The sequence below is a fragment of the Mustela nivalis genome (assembly GCF_964662115.1).
Source record: "Mustela nivalis genome assembly, chromosome: 4".
Lineage (NCBI taxonomy): Eukaryota > Metazoa > Chordata > Mammalia > Carnivora > Mustelidae > Mustela > Mustela nivalis.
Genome location: NC_139023.1, coordinates 125,580,506 through 125,598,650, shown reverse-complemented (window position 1 = coordinate 125,598,650; position 18,145 = coordinate 125,580,506). Strand labels below are relative to the sequence as shown.

At 39.3% G+C, this 18,145-nt stretch overlaps 1 protein-coding gene across 5 annotated transcripts in view; it reads left to right on the top strand.

The window, feature by feature from the left end:
* The window catches only part of PDGFC (platelet derived growth factor C), a 201,962-nt gene that overhangs the window by 24,745 nt on the left and 159,072 nt on the right, over positions 1–18,145 (top strand). Inside the window, exon 1 of one of the 5 annotated variants that reach the window (XM_082727762.1) lies at positions 1,289–1,541. The exons of 3 other annotated variants lie outside the window; for them this stretch is intronic. In XM_082727762.1, the coding sequence (XP_082583888.1) occupies positions 1,517–1,541 (25 nt within the window). In that variant the 5' untranslated portion in view covers positions 1,289–1,516. Of the gene's footprint in view, positions 1–1,288; positions 1,542–18,145 lie in introns of those variants that run through there. One more of the 5 variants, XM_082727764.1, reaches the window with a different exon arrangement.

Sequence of the window (18,145 nt, the reverse complement as noted above, 5' to 3'; positions counted from 1 at the left end):
TGGGTCCCACACTCAGCGAGAGTCTGCTTGAGATTCACCCTCACCCTCTGCTCCTCCTTCGCCTGTCCCGCCCCTACCCCCAACATGTGCTCTCATGCTCTCTCTCTCTCTCTCACATAAATAAATAAATCTTAGGAAAAAAAGTCACCTGAAACTTCAGGTATAGAGCAGGTAGGAAATTCTCTTCTAAGGGATCCTATTTTGATTTTGGAAAAAATACTGTAGTTCTATTTCTGACACTAAACTTTCAGTTAAGGGAATGGGGAAAAAATGCATAGGTAATATTTTGCCTGTGATTTTTTTTTTTTTTTTTTTTTAATGCCTGTGATTGGAATTATACCTGGACCGAGACTCTCATTTTGGGATATCATCCTCATCATTTGATCTCAGATGTAAGTAATGAAATAAGTAACAAATAAAAGAACCAAATAAAAACACAATGTAACAAAATAGCATAAATGTTCTGTTTCCTGAATCAATCTCTCTCTCTCTCTCTTTTTAATACTGCTGTTACCCTTCATCGCAAAGCCTTCACTTTGATGTTTAATTATCATGGCTCCATGTCACAAGTGAAAACTTGGTGTCTGCCGAGTCTGGAACCCCTCAAAGTGCATTGACCTCTGAGACTAGGGCCATCTCAAGGGAGAACTCTGAATTAAAAGGGAGTTTTGAGTAGGGAAGTATATTCAGAGCTGTGAAGGAAGTGTCGTAGCAATGCTCTGTATTAACTGCAGAGAGTAGGGGGTACATCCGTGGTGGAAGGTTGGGGGACAGCACAGCTGTGTCTATAGAGATCCATAATAGGAGATCGCTAGTCAGGGGGCTTGTGTGCCTTTCTGCTGTTTTTTCCCATTGGTCTTCTGTCCTGTTTACTTCCTAGGGGCAGGGATCCTGAGAGACCCGAGGGTGATTCCTTTAGTCCATTCTGCTGACCTCCTTTCCCTACACAGTTTAAGATTCCTGACGATGACTCACTACCACTGTGCTACCGGGGAGTCTGAGCCAGCTGTGCACATGCACGTTTTTGCCTCCAGCAGCCTTCTCAGCTTTGGAACTGACATTATTCTGACCCTCTACCCTCTTCACCGGAAGTCATTTTAAACATTGTTTCAAGCATTCTGAAATAAACCCGAAGAAGTCTTTTTAATACTTTTGTTCTGGATATTTTCAGAGCTCAAGGAGTCTTTAAAAATATGGGGAACATGCCCTGGGAGCAATTTCAGTACGGTCTCGTGGAGTCCTCCTTGCCTTGTTTTCTCAGAGGTGAAGTCATTTTCTTAGTCACGGAGGTCTTGGCAGCAGGGCTAGAACACAAGCGTAGCCCTCAGTCTGGGCTCCGCTGGTCTCATTCTGACGTGCCTTGCAGTGCAGGTTGTCTTGATGATAAATGGGTGAGCTCTGTGAGAAAAGGCAGGAGCTCTTCCTTCAGTGCCTTGGCAAGTTTTGAGCTCACTTGTTGCTCAGAAAAGGGATTTGTGGCTTTAAAGAAATACCATGTTCACTAAATGAAGAAATAATGCCACGGTCCTTTGTCAAAACAGGTAAAAACTTTGCTCTGGCATACTCTGTTTATAATTTTCATTGATAAGCATATGAAATCGTCTTGGGTGAAATGTTGTAGAGTGTACTTTAAAATGGGTTGGTCCCTCTTTCTGATTCATACCGTTTGTATTTGTATTTCTGGGTGGTTTATCTACCATATGCTGTGAAACCAGAGCTATTATTTTTGCTTCAATCTGAGAACGTGCCCAGTATTCTAGGTGGTAGATAAAGAGACATTTCAGCATTTCATGGGGAATTTCTTGATTTTTGAAGAAAATGATATTTTCTCTTGTATCTTCTTGGTCAGAGGTGAATAATTCTAAATAGTACTTTCTGCAGGACACACAGTACTCCTCTTTGCACATTCTGTAGTCTGTTTTAATAGGTAGGACATAACCTACATGATCCATTTTCTCATAAATATAATAAATGCTCCATAGTTTACAAGAAGAAATATTGAAGCATCCAACAAGATGAGAAGAAGGCAGAATATGAATTCTGATTTCTTAATGTTCAGCAGTTGATTTGGGTGAGATGTGGCTGCTTGTGGGCTAGAAGAGCGCTGGAGTCCTTCTGATAAGAGCTGAGGGGTTTCAAGAGTCCTATTGAACTCGAGTGGTTATCATAACACAGAGACTGGGACGGTATTAGATTTTTCAGGTTAGAATTGAAACTAAACTGCTGAGTCTATATGATCATTAAAATTCCCAAGGTGCTTTTTGCAAGATTATGAGTTGTTCGGTATCCTCCTGGCCAAATGAGTAATTGCTCTGTCATTTGGCCCCTGCAATTTCACTTGTACAAGGTCACTGCATCCACTCCTTGAACTGTACTGTCACATTAAGAGAGAATGGCCTCTTGAGGGAGATGGGGCAATCTCTTTAATTAACAAACTCATAAATTTATCAGCCCCCCCCCCCCCGCTTTGAGAAAAGACATAGCAGTTATTTGGTTTCTATAATTTTTTTTTTCCTTTCCTCTTTTAAATCACTGGGTTTTTTTTTTTTTTTAAGATTTTATTTATTTATTTGAGAGAGAGACAGTGAGAGAGAGAGCATGAGCAAGGGGAAGGTCAGAGAGAGAAGCAGACTCCCCATGGAGCTGGGAGCCCGATGCGGGACTTGATCCCGGGATTCCGGGATCCTGACCTGAGCTGAAGGCAGTTGTCCAACCAACTGAGCCCCCCAGGCATCCCAAATCAGTGGTTTTTGATTTAGGCTTTTATGCAGGAGAAATCATATTGCTGTCTTATGTTTTTCCCTCTGGAGATTATATATGTATGTATAAACACACATATATGTCTTGAAATACTAGGAAATGTCTAGACTGTTTGTTTAATTGTCTGGGGGTAAATGGGATGTCCCCTATTCCGTTATTCTTTATTTTCTTTGAAGATTTTATTTATTTATTTATTTATTTGTTTATGTATTTATTTATGACACAGAGAGAGAGAGAGAGAGAGAAGGAGCAGGGGAGAGGCGGAGGGAAAGGCAGACAACCGCCCCATCCCCCAAGCAGCAGGGAGCCCAACACAGGGCTGATCCCAGGATCCCTGGATCATGACCTGAGCCAAAGGCAGACACTTAACCGACTGAGCCACCCAGGTGCCCTTCATTTATTCTTTCAACAGATATTTACTGAGCATTCATTAGGTATGCAACAGAATACTAGACACAGAGGATACATCATTGAACAGAATGTACAAAACCTCTGCCCTTGTTGAGTTTCTGTTCTATTGAGGAGAAGATGACAAACAGCATGCATAAAGGGCTGGTACAATAGACCAGGATCAGTGCTGTGTATAAGGAGACCGGGAGTGTGTGAGGTTAGAAAATATTGTTGTAGTTTAATGTAAGTCCCAGGTGGGGTCCACTGAGGTGAATTAATTAATTAGAGATGGTTCGTATCTTTATTGCTTTGGAGGTGGGGGATGGGTGCTTGCGAGCTCTTGGTGTGGTGGGCCCATCCCATACCTCTTCACCATCCAGACCTCTGGCTGCGCGGGATGGCGCAAATTCGGGCCGTCCTTGGGCTTGCGGATCATGTGCCTGATGCTGCCGGGGGTGGCCAGGGCCTTCTTGTTGATGGCGGTCCGCAGGGGGAAGGGGGTTATGGAGAAGGTCCGCGGCGGGCTTCCTGATAGCACTGCATGTCGGCCGTGGGCCTCTGGTGCCATCACCGCAGTCTTGTGGTGAATCAGGCCATGGTAGCCAAAGGAGCTTCGAACCCTCTGGTCACGGGCCTTGGTGCTATATGTATGCCTGCTTGTTCCTCTTGATTTGGAAGCTGGAACAGTTCCGCACGGCCATCCATTGCAGGTGGGTGGATGGGGCAGCGGCTCCTCTCGCTGTGGCACCCCGAGTTAGAAAAAGCCATAGATCTGAGCAGATGGGGGAGACAGCCTTCTAGGCCTAGCCAATACGAGCGGCAAGGCCCTCAGAGAAAGTGTGTGCCCGGAAAGATTGGCAACAGCTGGGTAGCTGGAGTGAGAAGAGCAGAGAAGCGATGTGTTTTACAGGGATGATTATTTCTGCTTGCTTGGGGTTGGTCTCTGGAGAGAAAAGCCATCATGGTGGCTTAGACCAGCATGAAGTAGGTAAGTGGTCAGATTCTGGATATATTCTGCTGTTAGAGCTGTTAGAATTGCTGGCGGACTGGACATCATAAATCGTGAATGGATTGTAAGGGGCAAGCACCAAACTCTCACCTGTAGGTCCAGACAGGCATCTTGGTCTTTGATCTGTTATTTGTGTCTTAAAAGTCTTCAGGCTACTGTTAACTGTACTAAGGAGGCACCAGTGATATGCATTGATTATGACAGAGATGTATGTGAGTTTAAGATCAATAAAAGAGAAGGAAGCAAATGTTGTATTGAGTTGGAACAATATTACCAACTGCTTAGTTAAGTGGAAGAATGGCTCTTTTTTTTTTTTTTTTAAACAAAGACAGGTTATACTACAAGAAGAAATTTTACTTAGTGGTAAATATTGTTAATACTTATTAAATGCTTACTCTACGCCAGACATGCATTAATGTATGCTTTACATACATTAATTCCTTTAATCCTCACAAAAAGCCTATAAGGGCAATTACTGGTATTATTCCCAGCCTAAGGAGAATGTAAGCCATTTGGCCAAGGTCAAGTGGCTGATCAGGGGCTCCAACAAAGGCTGTCTGGTTCCAGGGTGCATGCCCTTAATCATTACATTATACTGCTTCCAATAGCTGCTTTAATTTGTTAGAACTACAACTCTAATTTGGTTAGATGCTAGGCAGGCTTGCTGAGCTTATAGTCCCTTCTTAAATGTAGAGAAGTCACTGAGGGCTATAAAGACCCTGGAATTTTTGTCTTGCCAGCGCCATATTTATTTTAAGGGAAAGTCTGTGTGTTTGGGCTAAAAAGAATCCATAGAGGAAGAAAAGGCAGAATGTGAAAATATTACTTATCGAATTCTGGAACTAAGTTTAAATCCTGGTTTACCTACTTGTTAGTTAACCGTATCTTCACTTAGTCACTCAACGTTTCTGAGCACTGAAGTCTCCAATTTGTAGAATTTTGGAACAAAGAGCGACCTCACAGAGTAACAATAATGAAACTCCTAGCAAAATGTTTGATCTACTTAATAAATTTTACTTTCTTCACCTATGTGTCCCATCAGCTGGGCTGAAAATGCACATAGGTGTTTCTAAAAATAACATCGGATAGGACGAAAAAAAGAAATAGGCTTAAGTGTAGGGAGGCTAGCAAAATAATACGATGCGGCTCCACAAGAGAGCGATAAAGAAATAATCCACCTGCATTGACTTAGATTAGTGTTTGTCAGACTTGAATGTTCATTTGAATCTTCCTGGATCTCGTGGAAATACAGATTCTGCTTCCATCGGTTTAGGGTGGGGGCCAGAGAGTGTGTGTTTCTGACACACTCATGTGATGCTGATGCTGCTAGTCTGTTGATCACACGTGGTCCAGCAAGATTTATCAAAACAGATTTACGACGCACTCTGGGAAGCTGAAGTGACTAACATTCGATATGAGACAGTTTTTCTGCACTTCTCAGGGATGAAGTGAGCTGTGTCCTAAGGGGTGTTTCGGTCTCTGCTGATCTGTACTACGGATACATCCAGACATCCCGAGGTTGAGACAGACTTGCTTTTTTTCTTACCCATTGGTGCCAATTAACCTTAAATAGCAGTGGGTAGAGCATTTAAACATTGGTTAGAAAGGTTCCTTGGGGAAGTGATTGAGTTTCTCTGGACTGTGAGACCACTTAGCACAGATGTTTTAGAGGAAATTCACTCACTGAAAAGATCATCAGATTCAACAACTGCTAATGTGCACTTTAGCCTTGCGATGAGTTTTTATGTCAAACGCTTAGAGTGATAATCTGAGATCTATATGGTGTGTGTCTAACCCATGCTACTAAGTGGAAATATCGGAATTTCCTGAGACCTGAAAGGAAACAGTTCACTGTATTCAGTCATGTTCATTTGTTTGTTCTGTAATCATTTCATTGTAATTATTCACACACACACGCATACCAGGTATTGTGTACCTGCATTCTGCTGTTCCTTTAATTTATTTTTACCAGCATTTTTTTGGACCTGAAATGGTCATGGTAATTTGTGCACTTACTGTTTTCCAAAAGTTTTCAAACTTTTGTCTTCCAAGGTACTAAGAAGTGTCAACACAGAGGGCATTGTTATATACTATAAATGCATTCTTCTCTATTCCTCAGCTTTCAAACAGCTGTAATGTTACTAGAAAAAAAAGTGCCTATTTATGGAAATGCGTTTTCTCTGCTCCTGCTGAAACTTAAGGGCTTATTTTAAAGTATTTCTAGAGATGCCACCTGTTAAAGGATAGTGATCTTATGCTTTGTAGATATTTTTATCGTGAAAGAAGATAAGCTAGAAAAATAAAGTGCATTCGATGTTGGGAAGTGTCACAGACTTTTTGAATCCTGTTTGCATTGAGCCGGTGGACCCTCCTATTCTGGACGGCCTTCAGGAGTGCCTGTGAGCACAAAGGAATGGCATGTATTTATACTTGTGTAAATAAGATCCTGTATACTTTCCACTGAGAACATGCAGGCAGCCCTTTTATGGTCAACAAGGGGTTTCCCCTCTGGCCTTTAGGCGGACCACAAGGCTAGGTGCTCAAGTGTATATTTTTGATATCATACAGAAGAATGATTTCACAGCTGGCTCCCTTTCATATAGTGCTAGAAATGATTTTGTTATACTTGCCTTTATCCATTAATAAGTCATCCAGGAACGTATGAAGGGTTTTATATAAAAAGTACAAGTTTTTTTTTGTTTTGTTTTGTTTTGTTTTTTTAAGTTAACCTCTGTTTCTGTTCAATTTTTAGTTTTCTTTAGGGTATATATGGTATCTTCTTTTATCACTTAAGCAGCTTCGAAATTTGTCTTTGATGAAGAGTCTCATGCCTTCACATATCCAAAAAATTATTAACCAATCTGAAAGTTGAAAGAAGGGTAATGGGTGAGTAGTTTTAGAAAACATCATTGAGGGGCACCTGGGTGGCTCAGTCAACTAAGCATCTGCTGCTTGATTTTGGATCAGGTCATGATCTCAGAGTCGTGAAGCCGAGCCCCATGTGGATCTTTGCACTGAGCATGGAGCTGATGATTCTCTCCCTCTGCCTCTCCTCTGTTCCTGCAGGTGCACGCATTTTCTCAAAAAGAATTTGAAAAAATGAAAACAAAAACAAAACACAAAAAACAACTTTTAAAAAAGTAAATTAAAAAAAATCGTTGAGCAAACACATATTGGACATTATGTTTTGTTTTTAAAGATTTTATTTTTAAGTAATCTCCACACCCAACATGGAGCTCAAGCTCAGGACCTCAATGTTAAGAGTTGAACACCCCTCTGACTGAAGCAACCGGGTTCCCCGTTTTGTTTTGATTTGACATTATTTTTTAATAGCAAATAAAATTAACATGGAGCATAATTACATTTTCAAAATGATTAACTCTAGAAAATGGTAGAGCTCATGATAAGCTATCCTCTTTCCCTTAGCACAGTATTCCTGTGAAAGATTGGTTATCCAGCTTTCAGTCCAAGATTTTCTCTAGCACTACAGAGTAGAGTCTGTTGAGAGGCATTGATTTTTCATGGCTTTTGGCCCTCATCCATTTTCTTATTTGTAAGAGAACAACTTCATTTTTAGTCATTTTCTAGAAGTTGTTTAACTACTTAGAAAACGTTTTGAGCAGCACTATTTATAAACTCGTCTTTCACTGATTTCAAAGACCTCTGTCCATCCCTTCAGATCCTGGCTCATTAATCCTTACATTAGTATAGCCCTCCTTGTTAATTCACTATTCAGTATTCCTTGCGAACCAACCCTGTGTTAGGCCCTTTGTCCTCAGTCTTCTTGGTCTCAAGATCCTTTTATACTTGTGAAGACAATTGAAGATGCCAAAGAGCTTTTGTTTATGTGGTTATATTTATTAGTACTTCTATTAGAAATTAAAACTGAGGAAGTATAAACATATTTATTCATTTAGAAATAACAAATTCATTTAGGAGTAGCAGTGATAAACATACTAACATTAACATGATTTATGAAGAAAATAATTATGTTTTCCAGAGTAAAAACAATTAGTAAGAAGAATGGCATTGTTTCACATTTTTTTGAAAATCTCTTTAGTGTCTGGCTTGTTGGAAGAGAGATGAATTCTCATATCTGCTTCTGTGCTTACTTTACTGTGATATCACATATTAAGTAATCTCAGTAAAACTTAACAGCATGCTTATGGGAAAATAGCTTTGATCTCACAGACCCCCATAAAGGTCTTGTGGATAGACTCCCAGAGGTTTCTAGAGCACACTTTGAGAACCTCCTGTCTTGGGTGTAGACCAGGGTACAAAGAGATACCTGTTCTGGCTTTTGTGGGCCTGGAGTTTATTCTCATAGTACTGAGCACTTTTCCGTCTTAATTAGAACTTTTAGCTCTTTTAATGCAGTGGGGTCTCCAAAAGGCAGAAATTCTTTGTTTCTGTTTTTTACTCAGTGGTTTATTTTTCTTATTTACAGTGTTAAATATTTGTTGAATGGCTAAAATCAGCTGTTCATAACGTTGAATATGTTTTTTCATCCTACATTTAGAGCATTCATTTTGCATAGACATGATGTGATTCCAAAATCTTAAGGAAGACCAGCTTAAGTCTCCCTGGATTAAGTGCATACTTTTTGAACTTGTTCAGGGTTCCTGGGAATATATACTGAAGTACTTACTTAGGATGGAAAGGCTATCTTCACACTCGAAAATAATTGATTTGATGTAATAATGACGTGGTTTCTATTGTAGTTCAGTGACTGCAAATCAGTAATTTGACTCTTTAAATGTGTATTTTTAGTTCTTTACATTGCTCTTTCCTCTGTGAAGTTACTACCTGAATTGTTAATTGTTCTAGTTATAACGAGGAAATGAGAAAACGCATGCATGTGATTATAAGTAGGGAACAGCGCTTCTCGAAAGCCCTCTTGCAGAGCAACAGCAGTTGTCTACCAGTTTCCAGTCAGCTGCTTTCTTTCCAGTAAGTCACTAACAGCTTTATACGTTGTAAACCTCAGCAGCAGTTCCATCTTTATTCTGTTTTCTGTCAACATGAAACTGGGATCAGTGTTAACGGTGCTATATCATATGGGTAATAGCTAAGAAGTGAAGTTTCTAGTGGAAAGGTCAGAGTTAGCAATCAAAATTAGTCCATAATGAGTGCCTAGAATTAGTGTTTCTTAGAAGGACGTATTAGTTCCATTTCTTCTGAAGATACATTGATGTTCAACATATTTTTGAAAGGTATTTTATTTTAAAAGGCTACAATTTAAATATATAATGATAACACATGTTCTTCCTATATTTCATTTGGCCCATAAGACAACTCTGAAGTGAACTCCTCATTGCCACGTAAATGAAAAACATCTTTTCTTATGTATGAGGTTTGTACAGACTCATCTTTTCAAGCCTTCTTTTATGAGCCTAATTTTGTTTTTTGGGTTTATGAAAGAAGACCCAGTGAGAATAAGACCTTGCTGATTAGAGGGTTTTTCTTTCATGTAGGGTTGAGCTTGCTTGTTATTTCTTGTTTCTATATATGACTCACTGAGTTACTTCTCTAGTGAATTCACATTGTTCATGATGTCATGATATTACAAGTTTATGCACATGTTGTTTATTGTGTAATGTAAGTTAAGACAATATTTGGAACCAGAAAACAAATATAACTTTAAGTGGTGATGTAGTAACCACAGTGGAGGTTGAGTAGTGTGTGTGACTTGGTGTATTTTTGAGTCTAAATGATATATATATGATATAAAATTAATTATCAAATGATCTTTAACTAATTAATTATGTAGGCCTAGACTTTATTCATCCAAAGCCTGAAAGGGAGGCTTTGGGTAAATTTGTGGGCAGTACCTAATAACAAATCCCAGATCCTGAAGGGTGTATTTTGTATTTGTTTTGATATTTACTTAAAAGAAAATATAATATTTGGGGGCATCTAGCTGGCTCAGTTACTTAAGTGTCTGACTTCAGCTTGGGTCATGGTCCTGGAGTCCTGGGACTGAGCCCCACATCTGACTCCCTGTTCAGCAGAAAGCCTGCTTCCCCCTCTCACTTTGCCTGCTGCTCCCCATGCTTGTGAGCTCTCTTACTCTCTGTCAAATAAATAAATATTAAAAGAAAAAAGAAAGAAAATCTAATATTTGATAGTAATGCAGTCATTGCCTCAAATCAAATTTGATATCAACATTTAAAACCCATTATATCTATTCTAGTGTCTAGAGTATTTTTCTAAGCAGCAAAAAGTATCATCAAATAGACTATAGTTATGTTAATAGTTTACTTATGTCATCTATAATTTCCAGATTTTTTTTCTTTTGAATAAAACTGTCTCAATTTATTTGCAATAACTGCTTTTAATACTTTGTTACAGTGTTTATAACTTTTCTACCTATTCCTATTTATGCATTTCAAATTATTTTTTACAAAAATGTGATCTCACATGTATGTTATTTTTCTAATTGAGGTATAGTTGACACACAATGTTACATGTGTTTCAGGCATACAACATAGTGATTTGGCAAGTTTATAGGTTATGCTGTGCTAGCCACAGTGTAGCTACCATCTGTCACTATACAACACTATTATAATAGCCTTGACTATATTCCCTCTACCTTTGATTGCTGTAACTTGCTCGTTCTGTAAGTGGAAATCTGTATCTCCCACTGCCCTTAACCCATATTGCCAGTCTCCCCCTATTTCCCTTCCCCCTAGTCACCATAGGTTTGTTCTCTATATTTATGGGTCTGTTTCTGCTTTTTGTTTATTTATTTATTTTTTAGATTCCACATTTATGTGAAATCATATGATATTTGTCTTTCTCTGACTTATTTCACTTAGGAAAATACCCTCTAGGTACACCTATCTTGTCACAAATGGCAAGACCTCATCTTTTTTATGGCTGAGTTATACTCCATGGTATGTATATGTGCTTACATATACATATACCACGTCTTCTTTCTTTATCTGTCAATGGGCACTTCTGACAATATCCAAAATACATAAAGAACTTGTATAACTTTACAGCAAAAAAATTATAATCCAGTTAAATATGGGCAGAGGACCTGAATGGATATTTTTCCAAAGAACATACAGATGGCCAACAGACACGTGAAAAGAGGCTCAACCTCATTAATCATTAGGGAAATGCAAATCAGAACCACAGTGAGATACCACCTTATACCTGTCAGAATGACTGCAATCAAAAAGGCAAGAAATTGGCAAGGATATGGAGAAAAAGGAACTCTTGTGCTCTGTTGGTATGTACAGCCACTGTGAATGTACAGCCACTGTGAAAAGCAGTATGGAGATATCTCAAAAAATTAAGAATAGAAATACCATTTGACCTGGTAAATCCACTACTGGCTGTTTACCTAAAGAAATAAAAACACTAATAATATATTATAAAATATTAGTTAACACCCTTATGTTTACTGCAACATTATTTACAATAGCCAAGATGGGGAGGCATATCCATATCTACCATCCACATGTCCATTAACAGATGAAAGGATATGTTATTTTTCAACCTGCGTTTCTCACTCTACATAATATGTCCTTTGTCTAAATACTTGCTGGTCATTACCAGTGATTCTTAAAATTTTTTGTGTCATAACATTAATATTCTACAGAAATCTGTAGAACACCTTTCTTTCCCCCATAGGAATGCATATAGAAGAAGTTTTTATATAAAGTTGTGGGGATCTCAAGATCATAAACCTCTGATTAAGAAACAGTGATCATACCACTCTTAACTACTTCATAGGTTTCCTACCAGTGAAATCTGGTTTAAGAGGTGCCATATTGCTGAACTTTAAGATTATTTTAAACTTGACTTTTTTTTTAAAATTTGACTTTTATACACTACTATACAATGAATACGTAGGTTAGTCTTTAGATAGATATTTTTTCTATTTATTTTATTCGAATGACTTCCTAGAAAGTTGAATTACTGAATCAAAATTTTGCTTTTCTCAATATGTTCATATTTATTACCTTATTGGTCTGAAAGAGTTATAAAAGTGTCTTTTCATAAGAACTATGTAAGAGTGCCATTTTACTTTGGTATAATGCCTTTAATATTTGCCAACCTGATATGCAAATATAATATATTAATTTATAATTAATAAACATAGTGTATTGATTTTAATTAGAGAATTAAAGTTTAGAAGCATTTTCAGGTCCTGGTTTTGTTACCACGTAGTGAATTGTAAAATTCCTTCATTCTAGTCTTCTCAAAAGAAGGAATTCATTTGGGAGAGTCGGTAGAGAGTTAAAGCAAAAAAATGTTTTATTTAGCAAAGCGAGATTACACTCCAGAGAAGCAGGAGGAGGCTGCCCCTGGGGTGGGTATCATCTCGCTGAATTTGGCATTGTTTTTTGTTTTTTTATTCTAATGGAGACCTGTTTTGTCTCCTTCTTCCCATTTTGTCTTTATTAAATCACCCTTTGGAGGTGCCCTGGTTTCCTCCCCTCCGAACTTTTATACAGGTTCCTGTTTGCCACCTTCCCATGAGTGCATCGAGGACACCCAGGGTGGGAGCGGGGAAGGGCAAAACCGCAATGCAGATGATGTTATGTTGTTATAACAGACTTGGGGTTACTAGCCAACAGGGTTTCCCTGAGGTGCACACGCTCCAAAGTTGAGCATGTCCTTGCAACCTGTATCTTTTGCTTGCCCAGTTGTGCTAAACCGCAGAAGGGAGTGGTCTAAGGGGTTCAGGTGGTCTCTGGACGGAGACTGGGTGGTCTCTGGCAATTTCCCATCTGCCATCCTCCTTTCTCTCCTGCTCATGTCCACATAACTGCCTACTCTAGCAGCTTTATGGCTCTTATATTCCTTCATTATTCTCTAGAACGTTGCCTTAAGCGACTTTTTTTTTTTCTCCAACAGGAATAAAATTGCTACAGAAAGAAATTTGACTTTCCAAAAATATTAGAGATTGTGGGGTTACAGAAAATTCAGAAAATTATTCAGAGATTTTGTATACGTTAAAAGGAATTTTGCCCACCACCTTTCAATAGGTGATTGTGCCTTTTTATTTGAAACTCTATAGGTGATTTCTTGGATTCTTCTCTTTAGGTTTTATTGTAGTGATAGGCGGAAGAAATAGCTCATATTGGGTTTGCGATGGTAAGACTGTAGCTCTTTGTTCAGCTCCATACAGAATCTTAGGCACTCTAGTTCTTGAGAAACAAGAATCAAAAGCTTTAAGTGATGATGTCTCTAAGAATTGCATCTTTGAGCCTCCTCTTTTACAGTAACCTTTTCTTGGGAAATATCCTTCCATGATCGTGGCTTCAATAACCGTGTATTTATTGCTAGTTTTCAGATCTGTATTTCCTGCGTACACCTTGCTTTTGCCATTCAGACCCAAATATCCAAATGACTGCCGGTCATAGCTCCTTGGATATTTCCTTAATACCTCAATTTCAGCATATTCAAAAGTGCTCTTAACTCCCATACTTACTTTTTCTTAAAAGTTACGTCGTATAGAAGTGTCTTAGTCCATCTGTGCTTCGGTAACAAGCACCACAGCCCAGGTAGCTTACACGAACATTCATTTCTTCCAGTTCTGGAGGCTGTGAAGTGCAAGATCAAGCGCCTGCAAAATTCTGTATCTGGTGAGGGTCTGCATCTTCCCACCAAAACCACACATGGCAGAAGGGCACAGGAACTCTCATAGGGCATGAATACTGTCTGTCTCTAAGGGCCCACCTCCTGATAAAATCACATTGGAGGTTAGCTTTCAGTATATGAATTTTGGGGAAAACGAACCTTTAGTCCGTAACAAAGGGAATAATAACACTTTTCACCAGATTGTTTAAATTGGAAATCTGAATTCCTCATTGCCGTCTCTATCCTTATTTTTAAATGCTTTCCAAGATCTCATTTCTTCTTCCTAGCTATGCCTTAAGTATTGCTTTCCATTACCTCTGCTGCAACTTGCATTTTAGACATCACAGTTTCTTTGGTCTCTAATTTGCCATTCTCTTTCCATTCATGTAGTTTATTCTGTGCTGCTTCTACGCTGCTGTCAGAAAAGTCCATCTCTTAAAATTCCTCTTCATTGGGCGGGGGTAGGGGTGGGGGTGGATGGGGGGGGTCCCTTCCCTTCCTCTGTGCCAACCTCGGTTTTTTAAGTTTGGCCAAGAAATAATTCAGAACCAAACTCTCAAGTAAGCAAGAGCTTACTAGCAGTTAAAGGGAAAGTACATTTTCAAGATGGGGGAGTGGGCATGCCTGGTGGCCTTGGCAACTGCACTAGGATTAGGGATGTCTTTTGTTTTTATGTTTGCATAAGATTGGGGTCATAGATAGGGCAGGGACTGCTCCTCAGTCTTCTGCTGAGGTTGTCTCCAGTCATCTAAGGGACTCCTCCAATAAGTGGAAGGGGAAGTTTTTGGCCCTGGATGGTGCTTGTCAGAACTGTCATGGCAGCCATCCCCCATGTGTGTATGTGTGTGTGTGTGTGTGTAAACCACAGTGTAAATATATTCTAATGTAACTATAGGTTACTGTAGAGCAGCAGTTATAGGGAAGGGCCCATGCATGCTCCCCGGGGGTTTTTTCCAGCCATTTGTGTTCTAGGAGTGGTTGGCAGTTTCTGGATTTTTATCTTTTTAATGGTCAGAAAGTCCCATTCCCTGCTCATATCTAACTATTCTATCACCTCCAACACCTCCCCTTTGTTTTTTGATAAAATCCAAGTCTTTTAGCATGACTTTCAGAGCTTTTAATCTAGTCTTTCAGAGTCTACCACCTTCAGCCCCTCCTTTTACCTCATGGTCTTTCCACGTGAAACAAACTGCAGACTTGAAACCTCATGCCTTCTCACAGCTCTGCATGTGCTATGCGGTCTTCCTGGTAAACCCTTTGTCATTGCGATGGCTTTAATTCTGGCCTGTGGTTCTGCATTGCCCTGTCCATGAAGCCTTCCCGAGATCTTTTAGGCTGTATTATGTGCCTCTCCTTCCTTTCATGAATCTTGGCTGCATGTTCACTCAGGTTAAATTTTGGTGTGTAATCGTCCATCTTTTTTATTATGTGTATTTACATTTCTGTTTTCACAAAAATGGAATAATATGGCACATGCCCTTTATAATATGATTGTTTCTTTAAGTGATAAAATACCGTGGATATTAAATACAAGTCAAGAACATTATTTTCTTCTTGTGATGCTCCTATTCCTTTTAATTCGTATTCTGTAATTTCTTCTTTCCTTGATTGCTCCTGAAGACAAGAGCAGAGGTTCTTTTTTGCTTTTTTTAAAGATTTTATTTATTTATTTGACAGACAGAGATCACAAGTAGGCAGAGAGGCAGGCAGAGAGAGAGAGAGAGGGAGGAAGCAGAGAGCAGAGAGCCCGATGTAGGGCTCGAACCCAGGACCCTGGAATCATGACCTGAGCTAAAAGCAGAGGCCTCAACCCACTGAGCCACCCAGGCACCCCTCTTTTTTTTTTTTTTTTTTAAGATTTTATTCATCTATTTGTGAGAGCGAGAGAGAAAGAGAGCACGAGCAGGGAGAGGGAGAGGCAAGCTCCCTGCTGAGCAAGAAGTCTCACGTTGGACTCGAGCCCAGGATTCTGGGATCATGACCCATGCCGAAGGTGGACACTCAACTGACTGAGCCACGTAGGTGTCCCGAACAGAGGTTCTTTTCATGTGATAGATTTTATTTTTGTTAACAAAAATTTCATAATTAAAATTATTGTGATAATATATAAACCGTCATCACTGAGCCCAGACTCGTTTGTTGAAGTGCTAAATGAAGTTCAGCAAGGCCACTGAATTTATCATATACCCTCTTCAGACTGCAACTTTCTAAACCTGCTTTTGGATCAAAAATATCCTTTTACCTCTCTTGTCTTCCCTGACTGATAAGGCATATAAAAAAAAGAACTGAAATCCCAGCGCTAACCAGAGTAACAGCTTTGCTAAAGTTTGGGCCATCATGCAATAATTGTCAAATGCAGAGCCACAGACAATTATTTTTGAGGACAGGACTTGAACCTGATACCAAAATGGAGTTATCATTTCCATAACTGGGTCTCTAAGGCCTAACCTGTTTTAGCGATCAAGTCGGAATGGTGGGCCTTTCAAAGGGGTTTGGAAGGAGAAACAGATTGAAATTTAATGATGAAGAAAATTTAAAAGTAACAATATACCCATACATGTTAACCTAAATAACATGATTTTATTTTAAAAAACAAACAAAAAAAAAACACAACAACATGTTTTTCTAAGAACTTTATTGATAAGGGTGGAATTGTTTTACATTTATTTATTTTTTTCTTAGTTATTTTAGAGAGAGAGAGAATGAGACCATGACCTGAGCTGAAATCAAGAGTCAGTTACAAAATCAACTAAGCCACCCAGGCACCCTCGTTTTATACTTTTGCAAATTTCCTTAGTGTCTCATATAATGGAAGAGAGATAAATGTTCATTTCTTTCTTAAGATTTTATTCCTTTCTTTATTTGAGGGGGTGGGGTGGGAAGAGCAGAGGGGGAGGGACAAGCAGACTCCTCACTGACCGCAGAGCCTGATATGGGGCTCGATCTCCGTACCCTGAGATCATGACCTGAGCTGAAACCAAGAGTCAGACACTTAACCAGCTGAGCCACCCAGGTGTCCTGCTGGATTTCTATTTCTGCTTCTGCATTCAGTCTGTTGCCATCTCATGGACCTGTTGGAAGGGCCTTGGGACCACCAAGGCGTCCCTGAATCATACTGGGAGTGTCATTAAGAACAGGTGTTTGGAAGAGGACTAGAAAGTAAATGCACTCTAGGACTTGAGTGAGACAGGGAGTAGAGGAAGTAAAGGACTCAACCTTTCTCTCCTTTTGTCCTTTGAACTTCAGCCAGAGCTTCATGTTGACCAAACCCAGCTAGATGCTGGAGGGCAAGAGAGCCTGATCTGGTAGACTGTCAAGGTCAGCGCCCTGAGGTCACAGAAGGAGGCACAGAAGGAGTCAGAGAAATGTGCAGAATGATGAAGTGAACAATGGACACATTCTCTGCTTTTCTTTGTTTATTATACCAAAAAATGGAATAAAGAACAAAAAGCTGAGAGCTGGCACTGGTAGATCAAGGAGAAAAGGTGGAAGCTGGTTTTGTTGTTGTTGCTTTGGACACAGCAAGCACAGTAAGTCATTTGTTAGACCAGTTAAGAGTATTAGCTCCTATGAACATGTGGTGATTAAAATGAAAATGCAAAAAACCCCACAACAAAACAGAGTATTATTAGTTACTTCCCCTCTCTTGGTAAGCAGTGACTCAGGGTCAGGGGATGGAGGCTGTGGGAAGAGAGAGACCTGAAGTGTGGTGGAAATTGCCTTTCAGAGGTTCTCCTGTCTCCAAGCTGTGTCTTATTCTTGAGATGCAGTCAAGGCTTGAAGTTCAAATACTCAAGGGAAACAGTTCACATCCTGGACAAGCTAAAGACTGATACTTCTGAAACTCAGACTTTGGAGATGATAGGTAGGCTTTTATGGATGTATCAGACTGTGATAGGAAGTCATATAGCTAACAGAAAAGCTGGGCATTCTTGGCATTAGTTAACTCCAGCCAAAAAAAAAAAAAAAAGAGTGGTCAAGCTATATTTTAATAACAGGAAAAGAAAAGGTACTGATTTGTAATTATATCTGGTTGATCATATTTCTATTCTAATGATTGTGAGTTTGCATTTTAAAGTTTTACCAAGTGAGTGCCTGGCATGTGAATTTCTTTAAGAGCAGAGACTTGTGTTTTTTAATTGTGTGTTGCCATTGTTTAACATAAATCCAACATACACAGTCTTACTACTCATGATAGTTACCTTCTATGAAGTCATTACAAACATGGGATTCGTGAATTAGTAAATACTGCACCACTGCTACTAGGGCAAATACAGAAGGATCAGGTTTCTTTGAACTGTTAATCCCATTTTTATCAACTGATAAATAGATTAACTTGTGTGTATTTCTGTTTAGGGACACCGTATTTAATGTATATTGTTGAATCAT